Below are 14,445 nucleotides of genomic sequence, written 5' to 3'. Positions count from 1 at the left end.
ACTAAATCAGGTTGTGTTTTTGAAAAACTAGATATGGTGGAGACTGCTGAACTAAGTAGGTGCCCATATAAAGGCAACAGCTATCATTCACGTCCAACAGACTGCTGTCACTTGGGAATATGAGCCCAGTGTTACTAACAGCTTTTGGTTTTAAGAGAAGCTACAACTCAAAAAAAAAAACCAAAACTTAATATTAACAATAAATTAAAGTAAAACACTCTCCTGTGTGTCTGACTCAGTCAGCAGGCTCTATGAAATGGGTTGCCTTGGTGATATGAGTTATTGTAGATGAAATGTTCATTTTTAAACTTAAAATACAGCTATATTGTTAGAATTTGTTAGAAGCAGGTATGAATTTTGCAAATGAAGAGTTTAAGTAGGAAAAAATTAGAGGAAACTATAAATATAACACTATTAAATCATACTTTAATTTTTATATTGGCTTTTCTCACAATTCAAAACACTGTACTACTCGTAGGATTCCAAAAGAAAATAGTTTCTGCTAAATGGCTTTACTAAGCACATATGTTACATTAAGAGGCAAAGGAGGACCAGAAATAAAACTCCCTGAAAATACCAGTTTAATTTCTTTTAAGTGTTAGATACGGACCTCTTTCAGATGTGAATACAGCTTTAACTGAGAATGGAACTTACCATCATTTTTATTGGCATTATATAAAACCTTTTTCCTCTTCTTTTTATTCTTCTTTGCACACCATAGTTTTCCTGTTGACAATCATAAACGTAAGTATAAATGTGGTATTTGTTTCCTTGAATAAATTTACATATATAGACACTTATTACATTGCTCATAGAACTTTTTCAGGAAAGTATAATTTTCCATTAATCTCATACTACAGACAGGTAATCTTTAATACTTAAATCCTGTCCTTTCTTTATAGTTTCCTAAGATAATCAGTTTTGCCTCTCACATCACTCTTGCCACGAATATACATTTGACAGTTCTGATATATAAACTTAAACATGATTCCAGATGAAGACTCAAGAAACCTTTTAGTAATGCCAAATATAAGTATCCAACCTGATTTTTCTGGCTCCTTATCTTCTTCTATGGTTTGCTTCATGGCTTCCCTTTGCTGCTGAAAGCTTTTCCCTAATAAGCAGAAAGGAAAAAGAGTGAAATATTTAAGACAAAAAAAGATAGAAGTATTTTTTAAATCAAGGGAACAACACAAGAAGTAATTCTTCATTTATATGCCCTTCTAAATTCTTCTGCCACCACATGAGTGTGTGTCAACTATGATTATAAGCCTCCAAATATTTAACGTATTAAGTTTCAACCTCACTCTCAACCAATCCTGGAACATATATTACTAGACTATATATCATCTATTTAAAAAGATAAAGGAAAAACCAGTGTTAGAAAATTTAACAGTTCAATTTTTATAAAGCTTTCATTGAGCATCTAGTATGTGGAAAGTACTACTATGCTGCATCTTACAATGGTTCTGATCATTTGAATTATTTCAAATCAAGCAATTAATTCTAGCAGTTAACTTCCAAAATAATAATGTAAACATTCATCAATTTTCAACTTTGAGACACCATTAAACATATTCCCTTGCATTTATTATTCTCAATCCATCTTTTTCTTTGTATGTATGCATATATGTATATGTTTCAAAGATTTTTTAATTTCCACCTTAAGTTACCGATACAAATAATGAAAAACCTATTATGTTTTTCCTCTCAGATTAAGATTTTAATGTAGGAGGCTTTCAAAGGTTTCTGATTTTCATCTTCTTTTCAAACATCTACCTTAAATGAATGTACTTTTTTCTGAAGGACACGTGGCTGTAGTTAGAAAATTCTGAATTAGAGTTCTACTTTAATTTTTAATTTTCATATTTAATTCTTTCAATTTCAGGCCAGAGATTCTTAAAAATCAGTAAGAAAATTCTATCTATGATGGGATAATCTGTTAGAACATAGTGCATTTTGTAAGAGCACAAGCAAAAACATTAATATTGAGTTTGATATACATAAAAAGCATTAAAGGAAATCAGGTTATCCCCAGGACTCATACAGATTGTGTTACTAGATAAAACAAGTCATCATGACTATAGGGACATTTTTCAGAGTATTAAAAAAATTTTAGAAGTATGTGACATTAACAGATTTAGAAAAAAACAAAATAATTTTAATAATTTACACATTAAAATGTTTAAAAACATTATACAGATGTACTGCTATGGCATGTTTTTATAGCACACACATATGTAGACTATTTTTGAAACAGAAGCAGACATTAGTGGGAGACGGGACATTATGACCGCTTATGAATCCTTCTGACAGAAAACTATCACACTCAACCAAGGTGGGTCCATTTATTTGTCCTATAAAAAGACTTACAATGGTACCACTGAAATCTCCTTGATTCTTCTATATATTTTTGGAAACTCAATGCAATCAGTCAGTCAATAAACACTAGTTCTAAATGTTTATGGGCTAAAGCTGGCACGGTGAGAAGATATCAAACTAGTATTTGGTACAAGCACTAAGTAGAACCATGATGACTGCCAATACTCCAGTATTCTAGAGGAATGTTCCTGTAAATATTATGTGAAGAATAAAGGGTGTAGTATCATCCTCTAAACTTAATATATAAGAAGTTCACTCCTCCTTCCTTGAAGTATGACTCCATATCGATAGAAGTGTTTCCAGATTCGGGTTTTAAAGCAGATGATCTGTGACTGTGATTTTATTATACACATAATGTATTACTTGCAGTTAAATCCAATGTAAGCCAAATTCTATGCTTAAAATCTTAAGGTTTGAGTAAGAGGGATGATCCCTAAAAAATGTTATAGGCAAAAGGGAAAGCTAGGAAAAGCTTAAAAAAAAAAAGGCCTTACAAGGTCTAATTCAGAAGCACCAGTTCTGGCAGAATTATTTTTAAATATCACCTTTTATTTATTAATTTAACAGACAATGCCTAGATTCAATTAAAAGAATAAACAGATGTAGTCACCAGCCTCAAGAAGTTTACAAACTGAGAGCATAATGTAGGAAGTACTATAATAGAGGTACACAGACACAATTCCATGGAAATATAAACTAGGGGCACAAAAAAGAAAAATATTTTACTAATGTAAAAAAATTACATTAGTGTATAATTAAAGTATTAATGGATATGCTTTAAAGTCAAGTATGGACAAGAAGCTTATCTCAGTACGAAGCAAAGTGCCTTATACAGCGCAGATACAACAGTATTTGTTGAGCGAATAAACTGATGAATTACCACTTTATTCTCATTTCATCATACTGGAAGTATTTCTTTGCCTTAGCTCGTATCTTATTATACTTCACTTGATTCTGTTTTTCCCTCACTCCACCATACCCACATCCTGGGAACTGTAGGAACAATTTGTAAGAAAAATTACATCTATACATTTCATTCCATTAAGTATCATCTTCACTCTAAGAAATGTTCCCTTATGTCCACTGTGACCTAAGTTTCAGTTTAGTCTAAATTAGGACAGTTCTCTTCATGAAAAATTGGAGGCATCCTATTTCCACTCTAAGATATCTTAGGAGAGATAAATTCAGTGATCTTACTGTTCTGATTCTTTATAAAGTGAGGAGTCTTAACAACATCTTAACAAATTCCAACTCAGACATCAAGTTTGATGCCTTATTTATGATAATCTCCTGTTACAGTATAAATTTTGTTGCCTTGATGCTATTGTTGTTCAATACAAGTTCTGTTGCCTTGGTAACAGGGTAGTCTCAATATACCTACAGTGAATGTAGCATAACATGGGATTAGTTGATGAGATTATATCATAATTACAGTCTAAAGCCCAATAAATTGGTCACATTTATATACAAGATACTCATGCTGCAGGTAAAACATAAAAACCTAACTACATGAAAAAGTAGTATCATGTTTTAAAAGGCATGAAAAAGTGGGTATTTATATTCTAAGGCTTGTATTTTAAATGTTATTCTAACTCTCTACTTTCTCTATATTGTTTCTTACCTGGAACAAGCCCGGCTAGGGGCTGGTTATCTTCGTCCCCTTCCCTGTAGGCTTGCCACCAATTTGGATCTTCTTGACTGATCACATGAAGTATATCCCCTTTTTGAAAAGATAGACCTAATTCTCGACATGGAACATAAGGGTCATCTGAGGGGTCATAGTCAAAATGAGCTTTTACATGGATCTAAAAGATAAAAAGGGTAAAAATAAAAATAACAACAATAATGAAATGGCAACATAGAACAGTTAGCATAAATATAACTGAATGTTACAATTTTTCATTAGTGCAAAGGTATGAGTTGAAAGAAGGGAGGTTAGTTTAGTAACAGTATTTTGGGGGCATAATTTTCTCAGGCTCATCTGTTTTCTTCAATTAAGATAATCCCTCAGTTGACTGCAAACATGTACAAGAGTATGCAAAACAATGCCCTGTTAGCTGTTAACAAGCTGAGGTGCTAAGGGGCCTCAAAGGTTTGAGAGAAGCAGAAGGAATGTAAGAGAGACTCCCTCCCCCTCCATTCCTGACCTGTGAAAACAATGACTCTGCAGTGAGATATGTAATTTCTAAACCACTCTACCAGGAAAGGTAGACTGTAAACCTCACCACATCTGTCATCTAAGCAGGTGAGTGTCAGTTTCCCTGGTGCCGTCATCCCTTTCTGACCACAATGGCAGTGCAACTTGCCTTCATCTCTTTCAGCATTTCTTCTAAAGGGACATGTTTAGGTCATAAACAACTGCATCCCAAACTGCTAAAATTATCTAAATCAAGTTTATAATCAATTCCTATTATATTCTATATATATATATATATATATATATATATATATATATATATATATTACATATTCTATATGTAAGCCTTTAAATATTACGAATGGTACAGGTTAAAACTTTTACTCACTGAGTTTTTGCACATCTAAAACCTGTTATGCTTTAGCTCTAAAGGTAAGAATTTACATCGGCCTTACTGAGAGCTAAATTATTTCCTGTGCTATTTTCTCCAATATACCACTATAAGATATAACAAAGTATTCTTTTTTCTTTAGAAGGTATAATAATATTCTCTTTAACATTTCCATCTATAATTTCTATCCAACCTGGTCAAACAGTATGTGGTATTTCCAAAGTTGGTAAGAAGCCTGTTTTTTTTTTTTAATTGATGTATAGTTGATTTACAATGTTGTGTTAGTTTCTGGTATACAGCATAGTGGTTCACTCATACACACACACACACATATATACATATATACATTTTTTTTCATTACAGGTTATTATAAAGTTTGAATATAGTTCCCTGTGCTATATAGGAGGACCTTGTTTATCTGTTTTATATATAGTCATTTATATCTGCTAATCCCAAACTCCTAATTCATCCCTCCCACCTTTCCCTGCCCCAGTAACCATAAGTTTGTTTTCTGTGAGTCTGCTTCTCTTTGTAAATAAGTTCATTTGCATCATAAGATTCCACATATAAGTGATATCATGCAATATTTGTCTTTGTCTGATTTACTTCACTTAGTATGATAATCTCTAGGTCTAGTACAATAATCTCTAGCATCCATGTCACTGCAAATGGCATTATTTCATTCTTTTTCATGGCTGAGTAGTATTCCTGTGTGTGTGTGTGTGTGTGTGTGTGTGTGTACACACCGCAACTTCTTTATCCAATCATCTGTTGATGGACATTTAGTTTGAAGCAGCCCACTATGATCTAACAAAATCCAACACCTGTATTCAACGAGTTTTTCTACCCTACACAGGTTAAATTTCAGGTTTGGGCTCAATGAGGCAAGCATTTGATGGACAGCCTAAGAATTTTATAAATCTGAGTCTTTTTCTATCTAGTTGTTATTTGACTTACCTTAAGCCTTTTATCCTCACCATAATTGAGGCTACCTATCATAAAGGTAATACCAATCTACTTCAAAAATTGTTTTATGAGAAAAGAGTATCTTTTTTCAGCTCATGAAACACTTTAAAAATTGACTATTCTCAATCAATGATGATAAACTATATGAAATTTGATAAAATACTTTTTAACTTCATTAAAAGGCATAATAACCAAGAATCCTCATGAAAGTAACAGCCTCTTTCAGAAATTTTGCTTGAAGGTATTATTAGAGAAAGAATTTTTTTTAATCTCAGAAAAATATTTTACTAACTACTATAAATAGGAAATGAGGAAATCTAAGTCCCAATATACAAACAGCAACACTGAAGTAAAGCAAGTGATCCAGTTAAAAATGTAGAACTTAGATGCTAGCCTGTTTTTTGGGGAGTATCTTTTCATTTATGTACTACATAAGTTCAAACAGTACACAAAATAATAAATGTACAAATAAAATAATGCCATTTGCAGAAACATGGATGGACCTGGAGATTGTCATTCTAAGTGAAGTAAGCCAGAAAGAGAAAGAAAAATACCATATATCATTCATATGTGGAATCTAAAAAAAAAAGACAAACGAACTTATTTACAAAACAGAAACAGACTCACAGACATAGAAAACAAACGTATGGTTACCAGGGAGGAAAGGGAGGGAAAGGGATAAACTGGGAATTTGAGATTTGCAGATACTAACTACTATGTATAAAACAGATAAACAAATTCATACTGTATAGCACAGGGAACTATGTTCAATGTCTTGTAGTAACTTACAGTGAAAAATATGAAAAAGAATATATGTACATTCATGTATGACTGAAGCATTGTTCTGTACACCAGAAATCAACACAACATTGTAAACTGACTGTACATCAATGAAAATATTTTAAAAATCGTAAGTGTACAGCTCAATGAATTTTCATAAACAAAACACACATGTGTAACCAGCACCCAAATCAAGAACCAGAGTCATCACTGGCACCCAGAAGCCCCGCTTTGTGTCCCTCTGTCACTGGCCATGCTGTGCCCCGACCAAGGGTAAACATCATCCCGATTTCTAGCAGATTAGTTTCCCCTGTATTTTACTTCATGTGAATGGAAACACATGGTACACATTCTTGAATAAAATATGGTTAAGATATCTCCTCAGTTTGACAGTGTTCTGCTGTATTCCAACCAGAGAGTGCCCTAAAGAGCCTTGTTGTGAAGGCTTGATGTGAAAACAGACTATTCAAATTCTGAAAACTCTGTCAGTTAAAACCAAAAATGAGAGTTTTGCAGGATAGCTGTGAGTCAAAACAGTTAAGCGACTGGGTAAAAAAATTACAAATACCATTTTATAATCTTGGCATTCAGTCTCTAATATACTGGATGATCAAAAAAACCTGTTTGAAAACCATCCCTGTCAATCAATAATGCTTCCAAAATCTGTTTAAATTGTTGCTTTTTAGCCAATCTTGGAAATCTAAAAATGAAATTACAGGCATCATTTGAGATGGTGGAGAGATCTTTTTGTTAGCAGGCTTTTCAGAGATCTATGAAGTAAGACTACGTGTCAGCCTGATTGATAATTTTATCAAATCACTTTTTGAAATCAATACCCAGCATGCTGTTTTCAGTTTTTTTGCTCAGATCACTTGCTAGGATTTTATTAAAATACTTATGTCACATTTCAGACTGCATTTAAATTAGGTTCCCTGGATTTGTTACATACATGCTGTTTAAGATGTACCCTAAAATTTTAGGGAACTACTGCTATGAGGGAAACTTGAAAGACCAGTGCGGATGCTGTATCTAAGTCTATGACCTCTGACAGAGGCCAATCAAAATCACCCAGAGATGCTTTTCTCTCTATTCTTGCCTAGGTCTCACCCTTTGACTATTCGGATTGAGCTGGTTTGGAATGAGGCCTGCCTTTGTGTAGGCTGGGAAGAGGAGCACAGAGGATATGCTTTGTTTATGTGACAAGTTTATCTAGTGCTGTTTAAAATGTCCTCTAAAATTGAGAGCAAAGTTTATTTTCTATCAGAGAAATTAACCATTTGATTCAGTCAAAGTCTGAGTATTGCCCTGACATGTACTATGTGACTTCTATCCATATATAGGCATATCTTGTTTTACTTCACTTCAATTTATTACATTTTGCAGATATTGCTTTTTTTATATATATAAATTGAAGGTTTATGGCAACCCTGTGTTGTCAGATGATGATTGGCATTTTTTAGCAATTAAGTATTTTTAAATTAATGTATATATGTTGTTTTTTAAACACAGTAATATTGCACTCTTGTGCAAAATATTCATGTGATTCACTTCACTGAGGTGGTCTGGAACCAAACCTGCAATATCTCAGAGGTATGCCTGTATTTCACTGCAATTCTTATCAGTTCTAGAAGTTATTTCCAGCAGTCTTTCCTCTTCAGCTCTGTTAGTGGCTAATTTACTTTGTTTTCCATGCAACGGATAACATACCTCATTTCAAATGAGGAGAGATGCTGACCCAACAGAGGAAGGCTCCAGGGTTTAACAATGTAGTATCAGTACCGTGTGCCTAATCAAAACAATGCTTGGTTTCTAATCCAAACAAAAACTTCTGTTTAAATTTTAAATTACAGAGTTGTTTAGATTCAAATATCTCCCAGCCCAGCGTTTTTCTCTTTGCCTTTTTATTTTTCAGCATCTGTAAGCGATTCACATTTGAAGTCCAAATCATGGGGACATGGTAAAGGAATAATGATTCATTAATTTATTTATATCTTACCTAAGGGATTCAATACCCAAAAATAATTTCTCCTTGTAATTATTATTTCTGTATTTCTTATTATAGTAGATTTATCTCCAATGTTTAAAATTACTTATAGAAGAGAAAATAGTGGACGTGTGTCTTCTTTCTATCTTTGGCCTGAACTTCACACTAAGGCAGACTACAAAATTAAGGACAGCATCAAGAAAAGCCTTTGCAGTGTCAAGCAACAGTTTTCAAAATCCTCTTCCTCATCCTGAGATTCCTCCTCCCCGATGCCCACTCAAGAAGGTATATCTTTATTAGTTGTTCTCTTCCATTTTCAACATGAGAAATTTGAGGTATCTGCAGGGCATCTAATGGATGTTTAATAGTAGGCAGACAGAAATGTGAACCTTAGGGTAACAGCAAACTTAACAGACCAACTGCCCTAACTTGAAAGGGGATGTCTATTTAATATACTGCACAGTGAAATTTTCAACATTTTTTGCATCTTCTGATAAAACATATATTTATAAAAATCTTATTACATTGTAAAATTCCATATCTCCCAAATGAGGAAAAACTAAGATGAAAATTATATATTTTATACCTTTTCTCTAAGAGAAAAATAAATACATTGGATAGCAGTGGTTCTCATCCTTTCCTTCCAACCCAGTTATCTTCATAGGCTGTGAACATCCTTAAACTATCATTTTTTTTAATCTGTAAAATTTCTGCAAACACATAAAGTACACATAAACAGACTGCTCCCCTGACCTGATCTCCTCGCAATAAATACAACTATAGCCCAGATCTCTCCTGCCATTTCTACTTCCAGAATACTGATTGATTTTCTCCACTGCCACTGCTAACACTGAAATTTAAGCAACCATCATACTTTACAATGGCTTCAGCAACAGTTTCCTAAATCTCCTTGCTTCCATTATTGGCTCTACTAATTCAATTTCCACACAGCAGCCAGAAGTGTTTTTTTTTAATAAATACAAACCAGATCTTGTTACCATATTTAAAATCCAAACTCCCTGCTACATCCAAGAAGACCTACTTGACCTGGCCCTACCTACTTCTCTAGCCTCATCTTTTAGAATTCCCTCCCCACCTTTCTACTCCCCTACTTTGCTCCACCCCCATAAGCTTTCTACACAAAGTTTCTTTAGAAATTATACCTGAAAGCTCTTTTGGCAATTAACAGGCCTGGATTCATCTCACCCTACAGGTCTCAGCTTCATGCTGCCTGCCCCCAGGAGGCTTTTCCTGTCAATTTTATATAACCAACCCCACCTCTTTTTATTCTCAGTGTTCATATTCTGTTTATTTCCATCTTATCACTTGCCACAAACTATAAATAATTTACGTTCATTGTTATAAACCCAGTGCTTATTATTAGCACAGTGTCCAACACACAAAAGAGATCCAACAGATACTCATTATAAGGAAAAAAATTATTTGGAGCCCTTAATATTTTAATTATTAATACCACTGGGCTAGTGGCTAATGCTACGGTTTGTATCCCTAAACTGTGATTTTAGCATCCTTCTAGCCTAAGCCTTTAAATTCCCCTGAAACTACATCTTTCTCCTAACCTCCCAGCCCAGACCCCACAAATCAAAACACTTCAGTCATGCTCCCAGTCATTAGAATTATTAAGTCTCCTAGAGGCAAGAGACGCCCTACATCAATTTCAAACACTGAAGTCTCATAATATGCTTTTATTGTGCTCAGAATCCAGACTGGTTATCACACATACAGCTACTAAGAGGTTAACTCATCTACAGTTAAAATTTCTATCACAGTATTCTAATTATTTTCTCTGGATTGATAATAAATAGTAATGTAGAGGCCTTCTAATATTTCGTGGCTTCATGGGACACTGCCTGATATATTGCACAGTGGTGAAAAGCACAGGTTCTGGAATAGGGATGTGTTCTAGTCCTGACTCAGTCGCTTACCAATAGTGGGCTTGGGCAATGAACTTGACCTTTCTAAGTCCTAGTTTAAATGTCTGTTAAATGGAAATAATAAAGATATCTATACTTCAAACGGATGCTGTGAGGATTAAATGAGATAACACATATAAAACAATTAGTACTATGCCTGGCACAAAGTAGCCATAATAATAGCTAATGTATACTGGACAATCAATAATCTCTGAATTTTTGAGTGCATAGTCCATCACTAATAAGCACCGTGATCCCCTACATTTCAATTTACTCCTCTGCTTATATTAGGGCATTGGACTAGATGAAAAAAGTGTCCTGAGCTCAAATATTCTATTTCGTTCCTCCAATATTATTTCAATTATGTTGTGGAATAATCTAAAGTTTTACACATGTGTCTGGGAACTTCAACTATTTTTTAAGGTCAGTGTGGAGAGAAGGAAACTGCAGTTTAAACAATGTATATGTTTCCTGGGACAAACGTGCCAGTACAAAGATGCCAAGACTCTTGCCATCTGCAACTATAGAGCAGCCACTGGCTGCTATATGTGATACAAAAGAAATCTTCCAAATAAAGCAGTACTTGTCTTGACACAGTTTAGTCACTGCATTTGTATTCAGCAAGTGATTATAGTGGGGTTTCAGGTAACATCTATTTTGTTTATCTATCATAAATACGTTTCTTTCTAACATCATAAAACATACATCAGAAGGATAACCAAGCAAGTAAGTTACTCTTACTAGATCCAGACCTGTACCACAATGATTCTCAATAAATTGGTCCTAATTTCTTAAAATCACTAATACTATATATAATTATTCTGCATGTGCCAAATAAAATTATGATACTATATTACTGTTTTCTTTGTGGAAACTTTCAATGTGAGCATTAATAATAGTAGTTCATTTTAAGCCTGTTAAGTTTGATAAAAACTTTGCAAGAGATATTGCAATTGAGAGTTCTTCACAACAAAAGGAGGAAATGAAAGAAAAAAAATATCAAATATCATTGTTTCTATTTTAAAAAGATCTCTACCCCATCAAATGCTGTACTTTAAAAGGGATAAACCTGACATCTTTTCTTCTCCTTCCTCTCTCTCCCTTTCTTTTGAAAGCCATATAAATAAGTGCATATTCCAACCATCTTCTGTTGTGTCTCCTCAGACTGCAGAACTAATTTTGAAGTTCAGGAGAGGTATGTGAAAAGGAGTAGCGCACAAAGAGCAAGGCTTTTGAAATTTAGAGACAAACTATTTCCTCATTTCTCTTCCTACAAAGAACTTTAAACAGAAGGAAGGTTGCAAATGCAATATTGCCTCCAGTATGTTTCAATAAAGGGACACAGAATGACAGCCAAAAATATAAAGCATAACTGTGATGAAATATTAAGAAAAAAATAAAACTGTGTTCTCTTTCAAACTGTTATGTCTGTACAAAAGTTAAGAATAATAACACAAGCAGCAACACATGAGGCTGCCATGTAAATCCAGCACTTTGAAGTCTATGATTTTTTAATAGCTTTACTGAGCTTTAATTCACATGCTACTCAAGTCACCCATGTATACAGTTGCATTTTTTTGTTTGTTTATTTTTCAGTAAATTCAGAGTTGCACAACCATAACTTTAGAACATTTTTATTAATCCAAAAAGAATCCCCCTGCTGATAAGGAACTATTCCCATTCCCTCCTAACTCCCAACCCTTTACCTAATGAACTTCTAATTTACTTTCTGTCTCTATGGATTCACCTATGCTGGACAATTCATATAGATGAACCAATCCAGGGCCTTCTGTGACTGGTTTCTTTCACTTAGCATAACTTTTACAAGGTTCATTCATATTGTAGCATACATCAGTACTTTATTCCTTTTTATTGCCAAATAATATCCCATTCTATGGATATACCATATTTTGTTTTCCATTCACCAGCTAGCAGACATTTTGGTTGTTTCTACTTTCTGGCTATTATGAAAAATGCTATTATGAACATTCATGTACACGTTTTTGTGAGGAGGTAGGTATGTTTTCAATTCTCTTGGATATATATACCTAGGAGTGGAATTGCTAGGTCATAGGGTAATGAAGTCCATCTGTCTTTTAATATAGCTAGAGAAAGTGTTTAACATAAAAAGCAATATACATTCTAAATTAAGAGTTGCATATACTTTGCAAAAAAACCCACTTTTTCCCACCATATTATGCATGTTTAAGTTAAATAAACCTTCCTGTAATGAGAGAAAAAGACAAAGTTCAATGCCATAAGTCATACAAATTCTGAAATAGAAGTATTTTCTATTTTTCAGTTTTCAGTTTATGAAATTAGAAATATTTCATATTTATTTAAATAAAATCTATCAAATTTACCTGTTTTTACTTGAGTGCAAGAAATACTTAGAGTGACATTTCTGATAAATAAATATCCCTGTGCAAGTTTTTGTTTAGACTTAAGTCTTCAATTCCTTGGTATTTACCCAAATGAGCCGAAAACTTACGTCCACACAAAAACCTACAAAGGTATGTTTATTTATAACTACCAAAACTTGGAAGCAACCAAGATGTCCTTCAGCAGGTGTGTGGGTAAACTGTTATATATCCAGACAATGGAGTATCATTCAATGCTAAAAAGAAAGGCGCTATCAAGCTATGAAAAGACATGGAGGAAACTTAAATGCTTACCACTAGTGAAGAAAGTCAGATGTCTACATACTGTATGACATTCTGGAAAAGGTAAACTATGATAGTCAAGACAGTGTGGTCGCCATGGGTTAGGAGGCAGGCAGTGATGAACAGGCAGAGCATAGAGGATTTTTAGGGCAATGAAACTATTCTGTACAATGGGGGATATAGGTAATGATACATTTGTCAACACCAACAATGATACGTTTTGTACAACACCAAAAGTGAACCCTAAAGTAAACTATGATCTCCGGGTAAAAATGAAATCATTAATTCACTAAAGTGAATCTGGTGTAAGATGTTGATAGCAGGGGAGATTGTGCATGTGTGGGGGCAGGAATTATGTGGGAACTCTACTTTCTGCTCAAGTTTCCTGTGAACCTAAAACTACTCTAAAAAATAGTTTATTAATTAAAAAAAGTAAACAGTAGCCATCATACAATAAATAATGAACATAAAAAATCACTTACTACTGTTTCCTTGGCAGGAGGAGGCTTGATCTGTTGACTGGGAATCAGAACAAATGTCAAAGTACCATGCATATCAGACTGTAAGAGAAGAGTGTATTATTTTAAAAAGCTCTATTTATGAAAATCTTTCCATGATCTTATGAACAACAGTTCCTAAATTGGACTATTCTGGAACCCCAAGGAGACTTAGAAAAATAGGTAAACATGAAACCCATTTTATCAGGAAGCACAAATTATGCCTTTCATGGACCCCATCATACTAATGCTACCTAGGAATATGGCATTTCACAATTCCAGTCCTCTGATCCACTGGGGAAAAAGCCACTTAGCCTATAAGACTTGGGTTTTTGTCTTCCATTCAGCTTAAGCTTAGGAAGATACCAAGGTGAAGGGCTGGAGGATATCACGGCATTTCTGGGTTATCTACTCTGACACACATCAATTTTAATACAGTAGAATGTGAAACAGTAATTGCGACTAGGATTAGAAAAGTGATGCAAAATACAAATATTCTTACTTTCCAGATGCCTCATCTTTGTCATGTCATTCATTCTAATTTTTAACTGTAGAGAATCTTACTGCTAGGTTCTTTATTATTTTCCAGTACAGTTGGCCCTGTTTATCCACAGATTCCGTATCTGTGGATTCAACCAATCATGAATCCCCCCCCCCAAAAAAATCCAGAAAGTTCCAAAAAGCAAAACTTGATTTTACCACCTGCAGATA

General features: G+C 33.9%; 1 protein-coding gene across 2 annotated transcripts in view; it reads right to left on the bottom strand.

Annotated features, from left to right (window-relative positions):
• Window positions 1-14,445, bottom strand: part of PALS1 (protein associated with LIN7 1, MAGUK p55 family member) — a 78,468-nt gene that overhangs the window by 13,291 nt on the left and 50,732 nt on the right. For both annotated transcript variants that reach the window (XM_031453896.2, XM_031453897.2), the window contains exons 8-11: window positions 13,720-13,797; window positions 4,004-4,187; window positions 1,043-1,114; window positions 655-726 (exon numbers count right to left, since the gene is read on the bottom strand). In XM_031453896.2, the coding sequence (XP_031309756.1) occupies window positions 655-726; window positions 1,043-1,114; window positions 4,004-4,187; window positions 13,720-13,797 (406 nt within the window). The remainder of the gene's footprint in view (window positions 1-654; window positions 727-1,042; window positions 1,115-4,003; window positions 4,188-13,719; window positions 13,798-14,445) is intronic.

This window comes from Camelus dromedarius, chromosome 5, assembly GCF_036321535.1.
Source record: "Camelus dromedarius isolate mCamDro1 chromosome 5, mCamDro1.pat, whole genome shotgun sequence".
NCBI lineage: Eukaryota > Metazoa > Chordata > Mammalia > Artiodactyla > Camelidae > Camelus > Camelus dromedarius.
The sequence above is the reverse complement of the archived record's forward strand: the minus strand, read 5'-3'. Positions and strand labels throughout refer to the sequence as shown.